Source organism: Ursus maritimus, unplaced genomic scaffold, assembly GCF_017311325.1.
Source record: "Ursus maritimus isolate PB19 unplaced genomic scaffold, ASM1731132v1 scaffold_11, whole genome shotgun sequence".
In the NCBI taxonomy this organism is placed as follows: domain Eukaryota; kingdom Metazoa; phylum Chordata; class Mammalia; order Carnivora; family Ursidae; genus Ursus; species Ursus maritimus.
Genome location: NW_024423453.1, coordinates 45,347,816 through 45,371,255, shown reverse-complemented (window position 1 = coordinate 45,371,255; position 23,440 = coordinate 45,347,816). Strand labels below are relative to the sequence as shown.

General features: G+C 35.5%; 1 protein-coding gene across 4 annotated transcripts in view; it reads right to left on the bottom strand.

The window, feature by feature from the left end:
* Positions 1 to 23,440, bottom strand: part of GRIA2 (glutamate ionotropic receptor AMPA type subunit 2) — a 149,447-nt gene that overhangs the window by 21,272 nt on the left and 104,735 nt on the right. For all 4 annotated transcript variants that reach the window (XM_008685540.2, XM_008685537.1, XM_008685539.2 and 1 more), the window contains 6 exons: positions 21,753 to 21,920; positions 21,179 to 21,283; positions 20,399 to 20,509; positions 18,699 to 18,905; positions 17,827 to 18,197; positions 13,113 to 13,311 (listed from right to left, as the gene is read on the bottom strand). In XM_008685540.2, the coding sequence (XP_008683762.1) occupies positions 13,113 to 13,311; positions 17,827 to 18,197; positions 18,699 to 18,905; positions 20,399 to 20,509; positions 21,179 to 21,283; positions 21,753 to 21,920 (1,161 nt within the window). The remainder of the gene's footprint in view (positions 1 to 13,112; positions 13,312 to 17,826; positions 18,198 to 18,698; positions 18,906 to 20,398; positions 20,510 to 21,178; positions 21,284 to 21,752; positions 21,921 to 23,440) is intronic.

The window sequence follows — 23,440 nt, the reverse complement described above, 5'->3', positions numbered from 1 at the left end:
CTATGATAACATTTCTACTTTCTGCTTCAACGGGTTTGACTGCTTGAGATACCTAACATAAGTGGAATCATACAGTGCTTGTCCTTCTGTAACCAGCTTATTTCAGTTAGCATAACATCCTCAACGTTCATCAATGTTGCAGCATGACAGGATTTCCTTCTTTTTTTATTTTATTTTTTTATTTTTTTTATTATGATATGTTAGTCACCATACAGTACATCATTAGCTTTTGATGCAGGATTTCCTTCTTTTTTAAAAGACTAAATAATATTCCACTGAATAATATACTATACTCTCTTTTTCCAAATATCCATCAACGGACACAGGTTGTTTCCACTTCTTGGCTATTGTGAATAATGCTGTAATGAACACGGTAGTGAAAATATCTCTTTGGGATTCTGATTTCAATTTGCTTAGACAAATGCCTAAAAGTGGGATTGCTAGATCATGTGGTAGTTCCATTTTAAACTTTTTCAGAAAACTGCATATTGTTTCCCATAGGGGCTGCATCATTTTGCATTCCCACCAACAATACACAAGGGTTTCAGTTTCTGCACGTTTTTATTTTTATTTACTTTTTTTTTCTAATGGCTCTCCTAACTGGTGTGAGGCAATACCTCATCGTGGTTTTGATTTGTATTTCCCTGATGGTTAGTGGCATTGAATATCTTTTCATATACCTTGACCCTTTGAGGTCTTTTTTGGAGAAATGTCTATCTCCTTTGCTATTTTTTTAAATGAGGTTAGTAGTTTTTTTTGCCATTGAGTGTAAAAGTCCCTTATATAGTTCAGATACTAACCTTTCATTAGATACATGGTTTGAAATATTTCCTCCAATTCCATAGATGCCTTTTCATGCTATGGTTTATTTTGCGGTACAAAAGCTTTTTAATTTGATCTAGTCCACTTGTCTACATTTCATCTTGTTGCCTGTGCTTTTGGTGTCCTATCCAACAAATCTTTGCCAAGACCAATGTCATGAAGCTTATCTCCTATATTTTCTTATAAAAGCTGTATAGTTTCAGATCTTTTCAATCTTTAATCAACTTTGAGTTGATTTTTGTGTATGGTATGAATACTATTTCATTTCTTTGCATGTGGGTATCCAGTTATTCCGACACCCTTTCCTGAGGAGACTGTCCTTTCCTTACTATGCAGTCTTGGATCCTTGTCAAAAATCACTTAACCATATACACGTGGGTTTACTTCTGGGTTCTCTATTCTGTTGCATTGCTTTATAAATCCATCTTTAGGCCAGTATGAGAACTTTCTAATAGGTTTTGAAGTCAGGGAATGTAAGGCTTGTTTCCATTTCTTTAGATTGTTTTAACTATTTCTTAATCTTTATGATTCTATATGAATTTTAGGATATTTTTTCTATTTCTGCAAAAAACAACATTGGGATTTTGATAGGGATTCTAGTGAATCTATAGATCATGGGGTAGTATAGATATTTTAACAATATTAAATCTTTCAATCCATGAACAAGGAATTCTTCCATTTGTGTCTTTTTTAACTTCTTGCAGCAATCTTTTGGAGTTTTCAATGAACAATTCTTTTGCCTCCTTGGTTTAGTTCATTCTTAAGTACTTTACTCTTTCAATGCTATTGTAAATGAGATTGTTTTCTTAATTCCCTTTTTGGATTGTTCATTGTTAGTGTATAGAAATGCAACCAGTTTTTGAATATTTTGCATCTTGCAACTTTACTGAATTTATTAGTTCTAACAGCTTTGGGGGGGCGTGAGGTTAGTGGAATCCTTTGAGTTTTCTACGTATTAGAACATGTGATCTCTGGGGCACCTGAATGGCTCAGCCATTAAGCATCTGCCTTCGGCTCAGGTCATGATCCCAGGGTCCTGGGATCGAGCCCCACATTGGGCTCCCCGCTCAGCGGGGAACATGCTTCTCCTCTCACACTCCCCTTGCTTGTGTTGCCTCTCTCACTGTCTTTCTCTGTCAAATAAATAAATAAAATCTTAAAAAAAAAAAAAAAAAGAAGAAGAACATGTGATCTCTGAACAGAGAAAATTTTACTTCTTTTCCAATTTGGGTGTCTTTTATTTCTTTTTCTTGCTTAATTGGTCTAGCTAGGATTTCTTATACTATGCCAAATTAAAGTGGCAATAAGTGGGCATACCTGTCTTGTTCCTGATTTTGAAGAAAAACTTTCAGTTACATCATTGAGTATGCTGTCAGCCGTGGGCTTCATATGTGGACTTTATTATGTGGGGTAATTTGTTTCCCTTCCTAGTTTATTATTTTTATCATGGAAGGGTGCTCAGTTTTATCAAGTGCTTTTTCTGGATCTGTTGTGATCATCATGAGATTTTTATTCTTCATTCTGTAATTGTGGTGTATCACATCAATTACATTTCATAGGTTGAAATATCCTTGCACCTCAGGGGTAACTCCACCTTGGTCTTGGTCATCTATGAGCCTTTTAATGTGCTGTTGAGTTTGGTTTACTGATATTTTGCTGAGATTTTCGCATCTATATTTTTTAGGGCTATCAGCCTCCAGTTTTCTCTTACAATGCTGGCCTCATAAAATGAGTTCAGACCTGCTCCCTCTTCTTCTATTTTTTGGAAGAATTTGAAAAGGATTATCACTAATTCTTCTTTAAATATTTGGTAGAATTCTCCGGTGAGCTCATAATCTCCTGCTCCTTTTGGTACCCTACTCTATATCTTTGGTTGGAGAGTTTAATCCATTTACACTAAAGTTACTGATAGGTTACTCCTACCATTTTGTGAATTGTTTTCTGTCCATCTTGTGGCTTTCTTATTCATCTTTTCCTGTCTTGCTGCCTTTCTTTGTGTTTCATTGGGGTTTTTTGTTTGTTTGTTTTGGGGTTTTTTTTGTAGTGACACACCGACTACTTCTTTGTGTAGGTTGTTTCTTTGTAGTTATCATGGAAGTTACATAAAACATCTTATAGCCATAAAAAATGATTTTAGGCTTAAGAATTTCACTTCGATTGCATACAAACACTCTATTCTTTTATTTCCCCATTCATAATTTATATTATTGATGTCAAATTAATATTTTTATATTGTGTATCAGTTAACATACTCTAGATAGTCATTTTTAATACTTTTATATTTTAACCTATATACCATAATTAAAAAGACTCAGGCAAAACTACTATAGTACTATGATATTCTGTATTACTCTATATAGGTACCTTTATGAATGAGCTCTGTACTTTCATATGCTTTTGTGCTGATGTTTACCATCCTTCCATTTCAACTAAAAGGATTCCCTTTAATATTTCTTGCAAGGCTGTTTTAGTGTTGATGATCTTGCTTAACTTTTGTTTATCTGAGAAAGTCTTTATTTCTCTTTCATGTTTGAAGGACAGTTTTTTTAAATATAGTATTCTTGGTTGGTAGTTTTCTTTTCCAGTTCTTTGAATATATCATCTCACTCCCTCTGACCTACAAGCTTTCTGCTGATAAACCTGCTAGTCGTCTTATTAATGCTCATTATGTATGTGACAAGTCACATTTCTCCTGTTTTCAAAAATCTTTTTCTTTGACATTTGACAATTTGATTATTGCGTTTTTTAGTACACACATTTTTGGGTCCTCCTTCTCAGAAATCCTTGTGTTTCATGAACTTTTTTCCTCCCCCAAATTTGGGAAGTTTGGGGCCATAACTGCCTTAAATAAGCTTTCTGCCCCTTTCTTTCTCTTCTCTTTTTGTGACACCCATGTTGTGTATATTAGTCCTTTTGAATGCCCCTTAGGCTTTCTTCACTCCTTTTCCTTTTTTTTTTTTTTTTTTTTTTTTGCCCCTCTATTTGTATAATTTCAAATGACTTGTCTTAAATTTGCTGATTTTTTCTTCTGCTTGGTCAAGTATGATTTTGAATCCCTATAGTGAATTTTTCAATTCAGACACTGTATTCTTCATTTCCAAAATCTATTTTTAAAAATGTTTTCTCTTCGTTGAAATTCTCAATTTGTTCACGCATCATTTTCCTGAGCTCGTTGAGCCTCTTTGTGACAGTCATATGGTAGTCTTTTTCAGGTAATTCACATACTTGGATTTTTTTTCCCTTTTTTTTGGTGTCACTTTCTGGAGATTAATTTTTTCCTTTGATTGGGCCATATTTCTTTGTGATTTTCATGGCCTTATAACTTTGGTTTGGGATCATGCATTTTTAAAAACAGCCACCTTTTCCAGTCTTTATGGATTAGCTTTGTATAGGAAAAGATCTTCACCAATCAGCCTGGTTAAATATTCTGAAGCCTTCTCAAAACTTTTCTGTGGATGTGTATTCTTTGGACTTGTATGTGTAAATTTTCAATTAGAGGGACTTGTGAGCGTCTTTCTTCAGGAGCTCATAATCTCTTGCTCCTTTTGGTATCTGTATGCAGTACTGCTGGTTCTCTGGAGCTGGCACAACCACCCAGATCTCTTTTGTTCTTTGTGGCCCCAGCTTGTAGAGTACGCTAGGCCCAATTAGTACTCCATGTTAGGCAAGACAAAGACCAGTCCTTTGAGTACATCACCAAAAGGCGAGAACATTGGATGCACGTTCCACTCTCCTCTTCCCTCCTCCAAGGGAGGAGCTGCCAAGCTGTTTTGGCTTCTGTTTGCTGTACCACAAGTCCTCTGAAGCAGCAGCAACCATCCAGTTCTCTTTTGTTCTCAGCAGCCCAAAGGTGTCTAGTATCTGCCAGGTCCCATCAGTGCTCCGAGACGGGAAGACAGAAACCAGTCCCTCAGGCAGTCGTTCTCCCCAAATAAAGCCAAAGCGTTGCACCCACACTTCAACGTTTTTCCTCCTGAAAGGGAAGCTGGGAGTTGAAGATTCTTTCCCACTTTTTCCACACTGAGCTGGAGAGGGGGGTCTATGGTGAGTGAATGTGTGCTAGTCCAAACTTTTGCCTTTGTCCTCAGCAGTCCTCAACCTGGTGCCCTTCTTATCAGCATTTAGAATCAAGCAACACAGAAAGCAGTTCCTCTAAAAAGTCAGAACATGGACATACAGTCCAATCTTCACTTTCTCTCCCTCTGGGAGAAGCCAAGAGCAGGTGCTTTCTCCCAACTGTTGTGCACAGTACCAAAGAAGATTATGGTGAATGCCATGAATTTTCCTACGGAGTTTGACATGACTAGCTTTACACTCATTTGGTTTTCAGGAGCCCCTTAACTTGTTTCTGGATTTCTCACAAAGAAAACTGGTCAGTGTTGTGCTGCTGAGGCAGTGTCTCTGGTGGGAAAAAGAGGGTCTGGAGCTTCCGATTTCACCATCTTACTGACATCACTCCCTTCACCCTTTCTCTGTTTCTTAAAATGAAATCATAAATATCATTTTTTGGGACTGTGACATTTGATTTTTCCAATTACCATTTTATTTCTAAACTCTCATTTCCCCGTGAAAATAAGCAGCCACCTTTACTAGCAATCTGTTTTTGGTAATCACTCAGTATGATCTGGAGCAATGTTATATGCTGGAAACATGAATTGTACATTACGTTAGTATCAAGGTTTCTTTCATATATCAAAAGTCTAATTAAAGAACTCTAAAAATTTTATTAACAATATTTATATTTAGTTCAGATTTTGATTCCAATATAGTCAAAGGACTGCACAATTCCAGTCCTCTTTTCTATAGAACTCTGAGACTGCATTAATTACTATGGCAACTAGTATGAATACCACACTAGTTCTTTTACTAAACAATGATTCTTTTAAACACAAAAATAGAGCAAGTTGAACCCATGACATCATCTAAGGTACCTCTACAGGTTTATACCGATATTGATCTTCTCCGAGGCATCTAAACAGGAATTTGGGGAATGTTTTGAGATGAGAGATTAATTTTGAAATTTCTCCACTGTTTGAACCTTTTCTGCTAGAATAACTGTCCTCATGATTTGATGGTACTGTGAAAGGAGTATTTTCTCTTTAATCTGGACAATAAAGAAAACCTCTGTAATCTGATTATAGTCAAATTATTCACCCAGTGGATAATGTGAGCTCTCATTTCCCCTCTGTATCTCAAGGGTGTTCTCTATGTGAAGTGATCAGATGGTGTGCACACTAAGTTTGCTGAGCATTAGTATGGAAAGAGGAGGATGTCTGAAATAACATAGTTACTCTGGAAGAAGCCACAGCTTTGCACAATAATCATAATTCAGCAAATAGACACATTCTTTTTTTTTTTTTCCTTCCATGGCACACTGAACACAGAAAACATGGTTCAGTATGGTCTCTCATGCATTTATTTATATTCCTACAAATTTGGAAACTACTGACTACACTGCAAGGTCTTTAACTTAGACACTAATTTTTAAAGGAAACATTGGACATTTTGACCTTTCTTACACTGTTAAACCAGCTACATTTAGCTGAAATGAAAGAACAAAAGCTTACTTAGCAGCTTAGACTAAATGTATTCTTAAAGTCTTTGAGACTTCAATACTGTTTCCAGGGGTTTTGTGCAATGGTGAGAAAAATTTAAATATCAGAAAAAAACCTGACAACCATCGAAGAAATGATTTCAACTTGTTATGGATCATCTAGAGAAGCCTTAAACATGCAGAACTGTCAGCTATGCAGATGGTTAAGCAATAATCAGGTTCCTTCAAGAAATTTAAGAAGAAAATTCTCTAATAATATGACTAACCATGGCATGAGTGACCTACAACATATCCATATAGTGCTTATTGCTAATTTATTCACATTCAGCTCTTGTTTAGCAATTAGTAGTTTAGAAAACATTTAAATATTTAAGCATGAGTGAGAGGTCTGTAAAGAGCCTAGTTTGATATTAGTAGCTATACATATGTGTGTGTATACATATACACAGACACATATGGCTATACCCATTTCATTTCCAAAATATTGAAAGATATATATATGTATATGCATTAATATATAGAAAGTTAGAAGCATACATATATTCATATATAGAAACCTAGAAATATATATATGTGTGTATATATGTGTATGTACATAAGTATATATACTTAAATATGTACACAAATATGTACATATATATATATATATATATATGTTTCTACCTACATAGAAATAGGGGATATGTTGGAAGCTGTGGTAGAGAAGTCATTAGTTAGATGTAATGAAATAATTATAAAGAGCCACCACAGATCAGTGACATCTGTCCTGTAAAATATCAATAAAGAAATTATGTTATTGCTGAACACAAGCAACAAATGAAACAAAATGCAACTTTAACAAAGTAGCACTTAATGCATTTCCATAGGAAAGCTGTTATAATAGCTTAAACATTTTTATGCATAAGCATAGTTTAATCAAAGTTTTTTTTTAAAGATTTTATTTATTTATTTGAGAGGGGGAGAGAGAGAGCAAGCATGAGCAGGGGGAGGGGCAGAGGGAGAAGCAGACTCTCTGCTGTGCAGGGAGTCAGATGTGGGGCTCGATCCAAGGAAACCTGGGATCAGGACTTGAGCTGAAGACAGAGGCTTAACTGACTGAGCCACCCAGGCACCCCTCAATCAAAGTTTTTATATGTAAATACAAGTAGAGGTATGTATTGAGGCCACAGAAGAAGTTGAAAAAATGTTATAACCTTTTAAAAGATAATTTAAGGATCCCTGGGTGGCTCAGTCAGTTAAGAAACTGACACTTAATTTTGGCTCAGGTCATGATCTCAGGGTTGTGAGACTCCGCACTGGGCGTGGAGCCTGCTTAAGATTCTCTCTCTCCCGGGCGCCTGGGTGGCACAGCGGTTAAGCGTCTGCCTTCGGCTCAGGGCGTGATCCCGGCGTTATGGGATCAAGCCCCACATCAGGCTCCTCCGCTAAGAGCCTGCTTCTTCCTCTCCCACTCCTCCTGCCTGTGTTCCCTCTCTCGCTGGCTGTCTCTATCTCTGTCCAATAAATAAATAAAATCTTTTAAAAAAAAAAAAGATTCTCTCTCTCCCTCTCCCTCTTCCTCTGCCCCTCCTGTCACCTCTCTCTCCCTCTCTAAATAAATAAGTGAATAAATAAATAAATAAATTAAATAATTTAAAAATAATAAAATAAAAATATAATTTAAATTACTATAGTTCTCTGGTAATTGTGATTATTTATGGCAAATCATATATATATGATCATGTCATATGGTAATAAATCATGTATATTTTTTATATATGAAGATTTATATATACATATATGAAAGGAAAATTTCAAACTAGTCCTTTCACTCAGGTAAGAAACATCTGCATTATCACTTACACTATTTATGAGTTCTATAAAAGCCTACAATGCTGGGTAACAACAGTATAGTTTTATGGATTATCAGACTAACTATCTCTTCTGAGAATGCAATAATTAACTTCATTAAATGAGAAGGAGGATACTTCTATTCTGAAAATGTTCTAGAATCTTTTTCTTCCAAAGTCAGAATAATTAAAGTAGATCACTTATTCAGACAATACACCCTGTCCCTCCTCCTTCCAGAGAAAACCAGAGGAAATAAACAGATTGAAGTCTGGGGGGTTTAGCATAGGAATGCAGAAATACTTCTTATCTGCAAGTAATAATTGTGTTTCAGGGATTGACTGGTCAATGACAGGTCTATTTATTAAGCCATTTCCTATACCCCAAACCTATGTTTCTATAGGAACCTAATGCATATAGGTCCTATAAAATCATTTTCTACTCAGACTCATCTCATTCAAGACCTGTCCTCCTTTATTGAGAGAAGAAATTATCAAAATGTGAAAGTCTAAAAATAGTGGTTTATAATTGAAAGCCTAATTCTTTCTTAATTATAGGTGTGCTACAGTGGCACTATAATTAGAGATGACCAGGGCTCCAAAATGAGTCAGACTTTATCATTCACTCTGCACAAGGATGCACATGAGTTTCATAGAAGAAAACCCTGGAAAATGAAGATGCGGGGTCTTTTTCCTCATGCCTCTTGGTGGTTACAAGGTTGTCCTCCAGTTATTGTCTCTCTCTAGCAGAACAATGTAAATATTTCATTCATATTTGTTTTACTGGTTATCCCTGATTTTAAGTTAGAAAATTTACAGCTGAAATTGGAATTCTGAAGTTCATGCACACTTACTGACTTTACTAAAGCAATATTATTATAATACAGTTTATTAAACTATTTACCCGAAATCTGAAAATACTTTAGACTTAAACTGGGTAACTCATATCATCTTAGGACAAAACAGATAGATCCCTATAAAGGATAAAATATTCATCTTATAATTTTAAATAATGTGCTTTCATCCCAACAAAGATACACTTTTAGGAGACATTTGTTATGTTCCGACAAAAGACAACAAGTTATTTTTCATTCTTTAGCTAGTTACATATCTTGAAAATTTAGACCATGACCTGGCTTCTCAAATCAATTTCTCCAATGACTAAATCCAAAGCTCTTGGTGTGATAAAAACAAATAACTGGCTTGATAAACTCTCAGACAGTAGAAAATTTTTAATAATATAAATAATAAAATTCCTAGTCATAAACAGTATAATAGGAAAACGTTTTCAATGAAGCCAAACTAAGCTATATTAGGAAACATAAGATAACTGTTAGAACTTTAAATATTAGCAAACGGTAAAAATGGTAAACATTTTTCTTCCACATGTAATTAGCTTTCTTAGGTCTGAAAGTAAGCAGAACAGATGGCCAAGGAACAAAAAGTACAATACATGTCTTCAGTCTAACTTCAGCCCCCTTCATCTACATCTCCTTTCCTGACAGACCGGGCACCGTGATAATCAATCTGCCAGCTTTCACTCTGTCCTGAATCCACCTTACAGGAGCCCCAGGCATGCCTAGAGTCAAAGGACAGTTGAGAGAGGACAACCCAAGATGTGTGGTGAATGTTAATTTTAGAGATAGAAGCAAGGAGAATTTCCCATGTAGCATTTTCCACCAGAAGCTTAGAAATTCAACCAGACTACAGCTAATAGACAAATTATAAATACCCGAGGATTTAAGGGAAAGAATGTTAGTGAAAATCAATTATATTTTCCTTTCATAATGTCTATGAATTAGCCTCACCGTATCCAATACATTTTAAATAACACTCTAAAGAGAAATTCTTTTTTGGAAAGGGGAGCTCTTATTCCATCTCCATATTCTATTGCAGTAAACTTTATGTGAAAAGGTGGAGGCGTGATGAATACAGCTGGAAAGCCACTGTATCCCATAAAATATTTTTGGGAGTCAAAAGCAAAAATAAGATTGTCCTCACTATTATCATCATGGAATCCAATTACCAAAGATTAATATGGTTAGCAAAATTATTCAAAATTACTCATGATTCAGCAGCACCTTTTTATTGAAACCAACTTTTAGAAACAAACCTTTTGTATACATAATTTCTCAAATTATAACCATGTCATATATGTCAATGCAAAAATTAACATGATAAGCTCCTATTCGCCCTGGTGATGTGTGCTGTTGATGTGGTGATGTTAGCTTCTGGGAATCAATACTAATAGAATAACTAGTGTGGCTCTTAAGTACTTTTGAGGCCATGTTCTTCTTTCTCTAGATATGGAGAAGCTGACTACAGTGTTATATGCATTGAGACCTAACCAAAGCTGATTCAGCAACAGTTCCCTTCGAAGGTGTGTTGAAAGGAAGTGTGAAGCCCTGCTTGAGTTTCTACCATTGTAATTCTGCAGTGCCACACACACAAACACACATGTAACCTAAAGTGAGCACGGGCACAGCAAAATAAACCCAGAGACCTTTATCTGCAAGTAAAGATGGGATATTGAAAGAACCCTATAGGGGTAAAAGGCCTCAGCACACTTACCAGCTGCCTGAATTTGGTCAAGTCCATAAAATTATCTGAGATTTAGCTTAATAATGCATGGTATGCAAACAAAAATCATTGCCTTGATTATCAGGCAGAAGTAATGTGAGATTCAAAAAGATAATGGGATAAAGAAGATGTGGTATATACACACCATGGAATATTATTCAGCCATAAGAAAGAATGAGATCCTGCCATTTGCAACAACACTGATGGGCTGAGAAGGAATAATGCTAAATGGAATAAGTCAGGGAAAGACAAACAACAAATGAATTCACTTATATGTGGAACTTCAAAAACAAAACAAACAAGCAAACAAAGAAAAAAACCCAGACTCTTAAATACGGAGAACAAACTGGTGGTTGTGGGGGTGGGGGCAGAGATGGGTAAAGTAGATATAGGAGATTAAGAGTACAGTTAATGTACTGATTAATGTATAGAATTGTTGAATCATTTTATTGTTCACCGGAAACTAACATAACATTGTATCTTAATTATACTTTATTTTTTTTAATTTTTTAAAAAGATTTTATTTATTTATTTGACAGAGAAAGAGACAGCCAGTGAGAGAGGGAACGCAAGCAGGGGGAGTGGGAGAGGAAGAAGCAGGCTCCCAGCGGAGCAGGGAGCCCGATGAGGGGCTCATCCCAGGACCCTAGGATCACACCCTGAGCTGAAGGCAGACGCTTAACGACTGAGCCACCCAGGCACCCCTGTTAATTATACTTTAATAAATAAATAAGCAAAGAGATAATCATAAGAAACTGTTTTGGAAAGCTATGCTACTAAAAGATATCAGTTTGCCTAATTACTCAATATCACTTCCCTGCTACTCTTGGAAGGGTAAGGTCTGCAATCTTATGTTGGCAAATGGCACACCACAAACTATGCTGGCAAGTGTATACACGTATACATGAATATACTGCCTATGGGAACCACGGTCTTCATGGAGTGAGTGCACTGAAACACAAGAGTAACAGCATTCTTTTCCCAGAGTCATCTAGCCTTCTCATCTTGTCTACGAGGGAACTTGAGTATACCAATCATGAAATCTTGGCATGTTGATTATTACATATATGTTTCTATGATTGACTGAGTTAAGGTATACTGTGAAGGTCAGGAAATGTGAATGCACAGTTGTTGAGAGTACTTGGTACTACTGTTGTGCAAACAAGCTAATGATAGTAACTCTCAATATATGTATACCAATCTGTAAGACAGTACCTGGAAATAATTAAGATTATCTTAACCAACATTAAGTAGCACTAAATAAACCATGATATAGCAGGTACCTTATTCATTCACATACTTCATTCACTTCAAGAGGAAGAATATGAACAAAATATATCAATAAAATAAATGAAAGCTGTACTGGGATACAAATAATAAAAACTGCTTCAAAATATACTTCTCATTAAGAACCATACAATATTCTAATTTATTTTAATAGATCCATTATTATGATCAAGTTAGAACACTGTGCTACATTAAGAGTATTTATATACATATTACATATATGTTCATAAACGGAAGCATATTGTCATCAGTAGCAAATTTGTATTATAACATTCATACATAGAACTGCATTAAAGTCAAAGTAGCTGCTGATAGATTGACCACACTTCTGTGCTTAAATTGCAGTGCTTAAAGAAAGCCTCAAGGTCCTGCGCTCCCGACACATACCCAGATGTCTATTATCGGCTGTGGTCTGCCCCCCAACTTGTTTTCCTATCATATATCTACTTAACTTAAGTTAGTTGGAAAAGATACCAGAGGCAAGGTAGATGAAACAGTCTTCAGATTATACTAATTCTGGAGTGCCCTAGATCTCACTCAAGCAAATTCAGATACATTCAAAGATTTTGTTGGATTATCAGAGATCATCATATGTTATATATATTTGCCTAAAACCTAAGTTTATTAGCTGCATTAAACATTTTAATAGACTGAGTTCTTATATAGAGAAAAGAGCATAGAAAGAAAGAAAGAAATGAAAGAAAATTATACTGACATCAGGTTATTGGGCTTGTCCTATAAACAAATACCATATGGTTACAATTTTTTTGAAAAGTAGAATATATTTAATAGACACATTGTAATGATGCTACCCATTTAGACCTGTTAGGCATGACAAAATAGAGATGGAGCTAAGGATAGGGATGGGGAAGAGAGGGGTATAAAAACGAGGTTCAGAACAGACATTGAGTTAGAGACAGAGATGGGGGTTACTATCACATAGTACCGTCGTGTAGAGCACAGGAGGGAGGGAGGGAGGACAAAATTTAAAATGGTCAAATTTTAAGATCAAAATCAGAAATTAACAAAGCAGAATCTCTTACCCTGAAAAACTCTTTAGTGGATCCAGAGTCTAATGTTCCATAAGCAATTTCTGTTTGCTTAGAAAGATCCTCAGCACTTTCGATGGGAGACACCATCCTCTCTACAGTCAGGAAGGCAGCTAAGTTAGCCGTGTAGGAGGAGATTATGATCAGGGTAAAGAACCACCACACACCTCCAACAATGCGCCCAGAGAGGGATCTAATAACAAGTATGAAATGGATTTGTAAAGTGAAATGAATGACCTAATTAAAAAAACAAGTTAGCAATATAATGCAAATATTGACTTATATGGGAATATTTAACTTAAAACTTTTCAATATATCTGCTAGTTAGTAAAACTGGAAATTATTAAGCATTCTGGGTAAGGAATACAAATTAGCTAGATTTAATGAGCCACCCAGAGGCCAAAACTTCAGATTCCTCAGATTCTTTCATAATTATAATGACCAAATCGTCTATGGTACGACATCTCATAATGAAGCAATTTCAAGAAATGTGCAAATAATCCAGCCAACGCCCATCCTACTATCCATTTCATGACATAAGTACACATGAACAAGAGAATTTAACATCACTCGCAAAACTCACAATAATGTTGACAAACAAAATCAAATATTAAAAATAAAAGAATGTGCACCATAGATGAGGATTAAACTGAAGAAACACTCCCCTTAATTCAGACAATGAAGTTCCAAAACCCTCAGAAAGGTCCAAAATTTCATTGGGTTTTTGTGTGTGCAAAAACATAGGTTTTAGATACAGTGCAGGATAGAAAATGGGGAAAAAATGATACAACAAACAAAGGGATGACACAAAATATAATTCTTAATGAATAAAAATCTGAGGCTTCCTGGCATGGACTGCTACCACCCTGTTCCTCTGTGCCTCCTGCTTAAGAAAAAAAGACAACTCAAGGAAAAAAATTAGACATTAAAACGTTTGCCGAGATACAAATTCCTAATTTGCAATATAATAAAATAATAATATTTCTTTGACCATAAATTCATATGTAAAATATTTTTAAAGGCTTAATAGATCCCTAGTAATTTACTTTAAACCCTACAGAGGTATAGTTATGTAGATATGGAAACTGATACATAGCTTATTATTTTGAAAGATTTGGCGAGATTCTAAGTATAAAGGGATTAAAAAGTAAAGGGATTTAAGTAATATTAACAATTCAATACAATAACATTTTAGGTTAATAACTTTGTTACGTCTAACAATTAAACTTGTTACAGTGAAGGGGAAACATTTCTAAAAGTTTAAATTACAAACGTTTGGTAATTTATGGCCTAAAACAGACCTCCTGACATTTAACAGTAAGAAATACACCTTTGTAGAATTAACTATTCTGGAAGTCAAAAAAAAGTGGGGAAGCTTATTTAAAAGTAAAGATTTTTAAGAACATCTATTGCTAAAAGAGAAAGAGAGAAAGTGAGCGAGCAATGAAAAAAATGTAACTAAGAGCCTTTATCACAGTCTCTGAGAGATGCAAAGAATTAAATAAATATGATAGGATGGAAGAAAGTTAACTTCTCTCTTATATCCTGGAAAGGGTATTAAATACATGTTAAATTTAAGAAACCTCTTGTGTAGATACAGCCACTCTCAAAATGTTCACTATTTATTCCATAACAGTGGAAGGTATAATTACAGGCCATGTCCCCCATATTTAAGAGGGCAGCTCAAATTCCTTAAAACAAGGCTGACTTTTTAGTAATTGCTTTGACACTATAAACTGCATGGTAATTGGCAATGTATTTCAGAATCTTTTTTATAAGTAATTCTGTTCCATTTGTAAAATAAACACCAGTTAAAGATATAAGTTATTCTCTATTCCAGTGCTTAAGTCAGATTTAATAAACTTAGATATGCCAATTTACTTAGAGTTTCACAAGATATCTCAAAAAAATTATTGAACTTACACATCACTCAAAAAAGAAAATTCTTGAGCAATTTATTATTCATTTGTTAGTGTTTTCAAAGGATCAATTAATGTTTCTGAAAGAGTTCCTGAGAAATTTTATGCAGGGGGCAAATTCAATTTATGTCTTATGGTGACAGACAACAATGGTTTCTCTAATTAAAAACAAATCTTCACCTCTCTGAATCGGCACACAAACAAGCACAATATGCTACCATTTCTTTTTTTTTTTTTTTATCCTACCATTTCTTTTAAATCTATATTAAATAATTGTTTAAAGAATGGCATTTTTATTCATTGGATTCCTTTTGAGATATGGGGAAAAAAACAGAGGCAAGCAGGAAAATAGAAGTCAACTTTATAGCATTTTGCCCTCACAATTTCTGTAGTTCTAGGCTTCAGAAAACTATAGGTAACATATTCTAAACTTAACTTCAGGAAAATGACCAATTCAGTTCAATAAATGATTCTTGATTAAAATTTAAATGTTTTATTAATATTAATAATATAGTTCCATACCATGTTGTACTTGAAAAGAGGTGATAAATATCTTTCAAAATATTTAAAGTGTATCTCGAAGTGATCGGTGCATTTTGTGTGTCATCATTATTATTATTATTAGATACTATGCTTCTCTATTCTTCTTTTCTAAACTGGAGTAACCACCATTGCATTGTAAAAAAAGATAGTTCGGTTTGTTTTAAAAAAAATCATTAAATTTGCCAATATTATGCAGTATGTTCAATATTGAAATGCCCTTATAATATAGAATGAAAGATATGTACACTTAAAATTCTTTAGCAAAGAAAACTTTGCTTATATATATTGTGTAGCAAAAAATAAATCAGTTGATAACAAGGAAAAATATACTGTCTAAGATCTATTTATCTTACCAGGAAATAAAAATTATTATATGTGAAATTATAGTAAGTCATGACTCATGAATGACATCCAGAGCACAGATAAAAGGCCATATTTTACTAAACAGGCTTGTTGAAAATTAGAAGTTGTCTGTTTGTCATGGTGGATCCTGGGGTAACACAGACTGTTAGATGTTCCCTGTGTTCCAGCCCCTGTAAATGTTTTCTGTTCCTTGACAAGCACTGGACACCAAAACGACTAACTTCGGAGCCATGAGGCATGAGGAGTAAGGCAAACAAATCTAAGTATCCAACTACAAGAACCCAGATCAATATATCCTACTTTATAATGAACCTCATACCCTTCTCCTTACTTAATCAAAAGGCAGAGCATAGTTTACCCTAGGATAATTGAGTTTTATCTCAGGATTAAAGTAACATTACACTTCGGTAGCCTTCTTACCAAAGAAGAATAATTTTATTATTATTTATGGACCAGAATATTCTCTGAGATCCCTATTTGTTAATATTTTCTCCCTTTTATTAGAAATTTCTCTTTATGTCTTTAACTTAAATCAGATAAACTAAATACAGAGATAAAACTATGAATCTCATATATTTTGTAGGAGGTCATCATATTTATGTATATTATTATATATAGCATTATTATATATTTCTATATTATTCGATACTGTATATATTAAAATTGTTTTTCATATATGCCATGCAAATACCATTGGCATATTTCTAATTCAGTGCAGTTCCATAAAGAAGTCACAGGGAATCTATGGAATTAAGATTGTTTAGGTCCAAATAATTCGTAACAATGTATCCTACTAACAGAGAAATAAGTCATTAATAATTTCTGCATACATGATATATTTAATTTATCTCACTGGGTGGAGTATACAAAAAAAGACTCAAAAGATACAAATTTTGGGGTTTCTCATATAGCCTTTTTGAAATTAATCAGTTATCCCCAAAGTGCTCAGAAACTAACAACATAATGAAATAGTGTTAGAAAAATCATCCCCTTTACTAGTTAAGATATCTCACAGAATCAAAGGAATATAATCAAACCTAGATTGAAATGTGCCATGTGGACCATAACTTAGGCTTCAAATGTGAAGAATCATACTAGAAAAAGCATGGTTTATTCTTCCAGAGAGCCAGATATGGCTATGCTTCTTATTCATGTATATAACATGAACAAAGGAAAATGTATTTTGTGAGCTACTCATTATATTTAGGCATCCTAGTGCAGTACCTGATACATCATAATGAGACTAGAGGTGTAGAAATGTATTCCACTATGTGTGTGTATTACTACTGAATATAGCACAAGCTGCAGTGAATCAGTCATCATTATTACCCAACCATGTATTTCTAAATACTTGGAAAATATCTTATCGTACATTCCCTTTAATTCTGCAACCTAACCTTTAAAAAAAATTATAGTATCTCTCTGATACCATCTGCATGAGCTAACAATGGGAAAATAAAAGAGATGGGATGTATGCCAATGAAGTTTTGTAAACAAGTTGTTGCTTTTGTAGTTAATAAATACTGTTGCCCATTTTCCCATATACAGGTCTGTGGATCAACACACAGATGACTGTAAAATGAGAATATGCAGCAAAAACACGGTACCCCTCCAAGAAGGCATGGAATGATAGGAACCTTATGCATTTTATAGCCTCTCCATGGTGTGTATAATTTCACCAGGAAATACATGATCAACATTCAAAGAATATTGCTCAAATATTTCACAGACTTATGCCAACAGTAAGAGTCTGTCCTGAAGAGTCTTAAACTGCTTGGACAGGTAGTCGGCAGCTGTTTACTTCTTTATAGTGAATTCATAAACACCATGAATGTCCGCTTGAGACCTAAAATGCACAAAGTTGAAGCAGGTGAGTAACCAACCTTGGCGAAATATCGCATCCTTGCTGCATAAAGGCACCCAAGGAAAACCAGAGACTATTAAAAATCCCAAATTCATTAGTTGATTCACTACTTTGTGTTTCTCTTCCATCTTCAAACTCCTCAGTGTGCCACTCGTAGGGGCTAAATCTGCTGACCAGGAATAAAACTACACTGACCCCAATGTAGGCAAAAACAATGCACATCCAGATCTCATAGGCTAAAGGATCAAGAAATGAAAACACTCCTGGTTTGGACTTCTGAGGCTTCTTGATCATGATAGATATCCCGAGGCTCATAAAGGGCTTTGAGAAGTCAATCACTTCTTCTCTCACAAGGGTAATAGTTAATGGAGCAATTGCAATGTCAGCTTTCTGTAAGGGAAACAAATGAAAGTAATAGTACCCAGAGTCATGGCCAGAAAGGAATCATGGTTACATTACTGGATCAAAAAGGGAAGAAAAGGAAATCAGGGAAATGTCAATAATTATTTCCCTGGCAGAGTCCCAATAAAGAATAAACAAAAAAGCAATTTGTTCCCCAAATATCCCTCCTTTTTATAAATACACAGTATACCCATCTGACTTGATTATGATAATTACATCTCTCAATTACACTGAATCTATGTCTTTGGCTCCTTTGAACAATGCACACGGTTCATATGCTTCAAGACAGAATGTCTGTCTCATTTAGTGTGCATGGTTGCTTCTGACTTTATCCTTAATTTTCAGATCCTCACAAGGAAATAAGATAGTATTTTTCAGTAACGTGGGAAACTAACCACCTCGGATAGAGGTACTTTGCAGAGAAGGGGGGCATTCTGTCAACAAGAGTTCAAACTGAATGACTTTATTTGTGAGAAGAGCTCTACTTACCCCGTATACAAGTTCTCCAACCATCCCATTCCAAATTTTCGTGTCAGCATCCCTGGCCCCATACTTGCCATCCCCAACAATTGTCAACTTGTACTTGAACCCACAATGTTTGGCGATTTCCGCAGCCAAGTCAACACAGTAGCCCTCATAACGCTCATTGCCTTCAAGCATTTCATGATTTTTCTTCATCATAACATACGGAGATTCCTATATGGAAAGATAGTGCTTTCATTGATTAAAAAAAAAAAATAGCTGTGTTAATTACTCTCACTGAACCAAATCTTCTGGTTTAATTATTCTCTGTTAGCCAGAGAAATTGTAGAATACAAAGGTGGAAAATATCAGCAGAAAAAAATTAAGCATAATACTTTTGAAATAAAGGTCCTCAAATGTCTAGCATTATATTTCATTAATATGGCTTGTATCTAGCCATACCAAAGTAAACAAGAAACTCAAACTGTTCGCATGTCCTTTTGTCATGTTTGTCAACTTCTAGAGCTTAGACAGGAATAATGCGCAGTATCTGTTTTATTCAACTCTGGATCTGCCATACTCTTATTCTAGGTTAAGGTTATGCCAACCTCAAGAACCAGCATTCACCCAAAACCCTGTGTATTGCTGCTTCAAGGATAAGATTCATGTGGAAATCAGGTTCATAGTAAAGTACAGACTAAAGAATTGTTGCCATGGTGAGGTACTGAGGCTACCCTCTCAGATTTCACATCTCACTTCATCTAAGAGATATAATAGCCTAGGATAATATTACAAGGATGGAGAGCAGCTTCCCCCTGTAAACATAAGAAAAATGAAGTATGAGAATGATTCAACATACCCCAATATTCTCTATTGGAAAGTGTCACCAAGCATATTTGAGAGTTTGGTGAGATAGTCCGTCTCCATGTCATGATGGAGGCAAAAGCCCTCACATGTCGGAGCTTACACTTATTAAGATATTTCCAAATGCCAACCCATGTTTTTTTTCAAATCCCTTATTAACCTACCTATATTTTTCTTCTCAATATTGTTAGAATAATGAATCCCACAATTTTACTCTATCACTGCTTAGTAAAATAAAATATGATTTTTTTGTTGCAAAATCATGTACTATTAGTGAACCCCACTTCCTCCACCTCATTTCACCAACAGCTTGTCATGATAATCTACATCTACCTTCCATCTCTCCAGAGCCTACATGGTCAAGACTCAGTTCAACGTTGTCTCATTCACTCAGTGCTGGCTATGTGCCAATGACTGTGTTGAGATTTGGCATTTAAAAAAAGGGACATTATCCTTATCTTTAAGGAGTTCATCTTATCAAGAAAGAGACATTACCAACATTATTAATAAATGTAAAGATAAAATGTACCCAGAATTGCATGAGAAGTGATAGGTAAAGCACAAGAGGAAATACAAGGAACGCTCTTCCAGACCTTCCTCGGTTGTTCACACTTGTGGACGCACCAGCGTATGAATTTTCTGTCAAGCTAAATCTCAGTATTGAAGAGGATAAGAAATACTTTGAATGCTTTAGCTAATGCTGTGTGGTCCTTCTGACAGAGTAAATACGCCGTACATGATTAAAAGAGTGCCAAAGCAGTACTATATTCGTTATTATCCTAAAATACAAACAGCAATTCCAGTTGGCACATATTTTTCACAAGAAAAACTGCAGTAAGGCACAGGCATCTGTGGCTAATTACCAAAATTGTAGTGACAACAACAGTCTTATTCTCAAGTCCAGAGGTATCGTTTCCAGAAGGGAGCTCAGTGAGGGTAACCACCATTTTGTCCACTTCACTCCAGTATCCGATCTGAAAAAGGTTACAGGAGAGAGACGCGTGGATAAATGATCTTTCTATTAGCCAAGCACTGAAGTATTTCAAACTCATGGATGAGTCAAAAATCATATCTACATTAACTGGGCTTCTTTTAAACAAAGATGTGTCTTTTATCTTTGCGACTAATAGAAAGAGAGATTATAAAAACAATGAAACGAAAGCATTTCTTAAAAACGGCTTGTCTCTTCACGTTCACTTCTCATATTTTCCCAGGGTAATATGTTTGGGAGTGATCATACAGAAATAGAAATAAAATCCAAGCAGTGAAATTTTATCCATAACAATGAAAAGAAAAGGTACTGAATGAAAACATGAATGCATATTTGCACCAACTATGTTTTGTCTTCTGAACCATAACAAGAGAGCTGCTTTTTCTTCTCATTAAACTTCTTATACCTCGATCAAAAAACAGAAAAAAAAGCTCTATTCACAGTCATTTGAAGATTACATTTCAGTATTACTTACCAGAAATGAACAGATTAGATTTAGAAAAAATATTTAAAAATGTATCTGTTTCAGGAAGTAGATAAAGGCTACCTATGCGAATATGCATTTCCAGGACTCTCTGGAAGAAGAGGTGATGGGTCAGCAAACTCAGCTCCTCGCAGAAAGAAAACTGCCTTTAGATCACTAATGATTTACCTTCCGGGGCCCATTCGTTTTGAGTTCCATGATGTTAATTGTATAGTTTATTCTTTTTCCATTCTGGTCAAACTTTATATTTCCTGAGAGACCTTCGACCTGAACCTAACGAGAAAATGGGAAAGCAGCACAGTTTTCAATTCACTGCAACCGAAGATACAAACTGTACAGATTACTGTCACTGGGCTCAGGTTAAGAAAACTACATTTACAGGGGCGCCTGGGTGGCACAGCGGCTAAGTGTCTGCCTTCGGCTCAGGGCGTGATCCCGGCGTTATGGGATCGAGCCCCACATCAGGCTCCTCCACTATGAGCCTGCTTCTTCCTCTCCCACTCCCCCTGCTTGTGTTTCCTCTCTCACTGGCTGTCTCTATCTCTGTCAAATAAATAAATAAAATCTTAAAAAAAAAAAAACGAAAACTACATTTACAAGATTGCTTTTCACCCTTCAACCTACCTTCACGCAGTTAGGAAATAATATTCACTTTACATTAAACATAGCAAGGAGACTAACGTAGAGGAAAAAAACAGTGTCCACTGTTAAGTCACATTCACAATCATTTTGAGTGACTAACCTGTTTGAGGGCCCTTTCTATTTCTACGCCTTGTCCCCAGGGGACTGCTGGGTTTGCCAGACAATCTCCCGCATTCCCCCTTCGGGAGATTTCAATTCTCTGCTTCCGTAGGTTGCGGAAAGCTTCAGTCATCACTTGAACAGCGTCGTAGGTCAGAGCAGAAGTATACTGAAAAACATCATGCACATTTCATAAGAATGGGAGAAAATTCAGAGGCTCACCGCACACTGGCCATCTGGGCTGCAGCTGGCCACCACACAGCACCCTATCACCGTCCAAGAATTTAGACACAATTCCTACATCTAGAAGTCTAAGAATCCGAGGGGTAGTGTGGAATATTGGGACTACGGAGTGTGCTCGTCACTGTAAGCATTTCCTATTATGTTTGCATCTCAACTGTTTTGGGGGAGACCTTTTATAATAATTGGGTCTTCTCTTTTTGAGCCAATTTCTTACTAGCGCATCACTTTATGGCCTGATTTGGGGATATAGGAAATTACCAAATTTACAAGCAAATATGCCTCCACTAATGAAGGATTCATTTGACAATAGGGAAAGAGTAGTGATTAGTTTAAATCTCTAATTCTACCTCAGTGATGTTTACTTGGATCTGCAATAGTCTCGAAATATTTGTTTTTAAGATTTCCCTATGTAGTTATGGTAATTAAGAAGAAGAACCATCACATTTCATAATTTCTATGCCTCCTTCATGCTCTAACAGTCTATAATAAAATAACACTGCTTCCAAACTTATGGTATTCAGATCCCAGGGGGACAGTAGGATTATTACAGGAGCTGGGGGCCAAGCAGAAAAAAAGAGCATTATCTAAGTGTACTAAAGCACTGCCAGTGGCTGGAGAGGTATTATTACATGCATGTATACATACCGCCATCTATCAAATGTACCATGCAGCTATTGTTAATGATAAAGCACATGTTTATATAAAAGATTTAATGAATACTGAGGAAATTTCTGTTATTGAATTTTTGTTATTGTGAGTAACAAAAGTACAATGAAGCTGGGTAGAAATGCAATATTGTACTGATTTTGCGACACCCTAAAATTTTTTTATAATAATTTTTTATTATATTATGTTAGTCACCATACAGTACATCCCTAGATTTTGATGTAAAGACACCCTAAAATTCTTGATCACAAATCCAAAACGGGCACTTAGTATTTCCAAATCCTCCCCCTCCTTTCTTTAGTAACTTAGTTCTTCCACTGTCAAAAATGATTATTTTATACCTTTTCTTTTCTTCTCTTAACACACACAGCTCTGCACACTTCTCTTTCTCTGAATTCCTGCTGATTCTTGCCTACATGTCTCCAAAAAATAGAAGCCTTCAGACAGAAACTGTTCATCTTTCAACCATAAGACTGCCAAGATCACATTCTCTCTGTTTCCCTCCTGAGTTGACGACACATGAATGCTCCTACATGAGGACAGCCACTCCAACAGTGCACGGTACAGTCCCTCGGATCTTTCTAAGGATATTTCATCTACAAGTACACCCTCGATATCCTGCATCAGTCTTTTCTCTCTCTCTACTGGATCATCTCTATTGGCACTTCAAATGCTCTGAGATCCCCTACCACAAATAGAGAGACAGATGATGATAGATATATAAATAGACGATAGAGGATAGATAGATAGATAGATAGATAGATAGATAGATAGATAGAT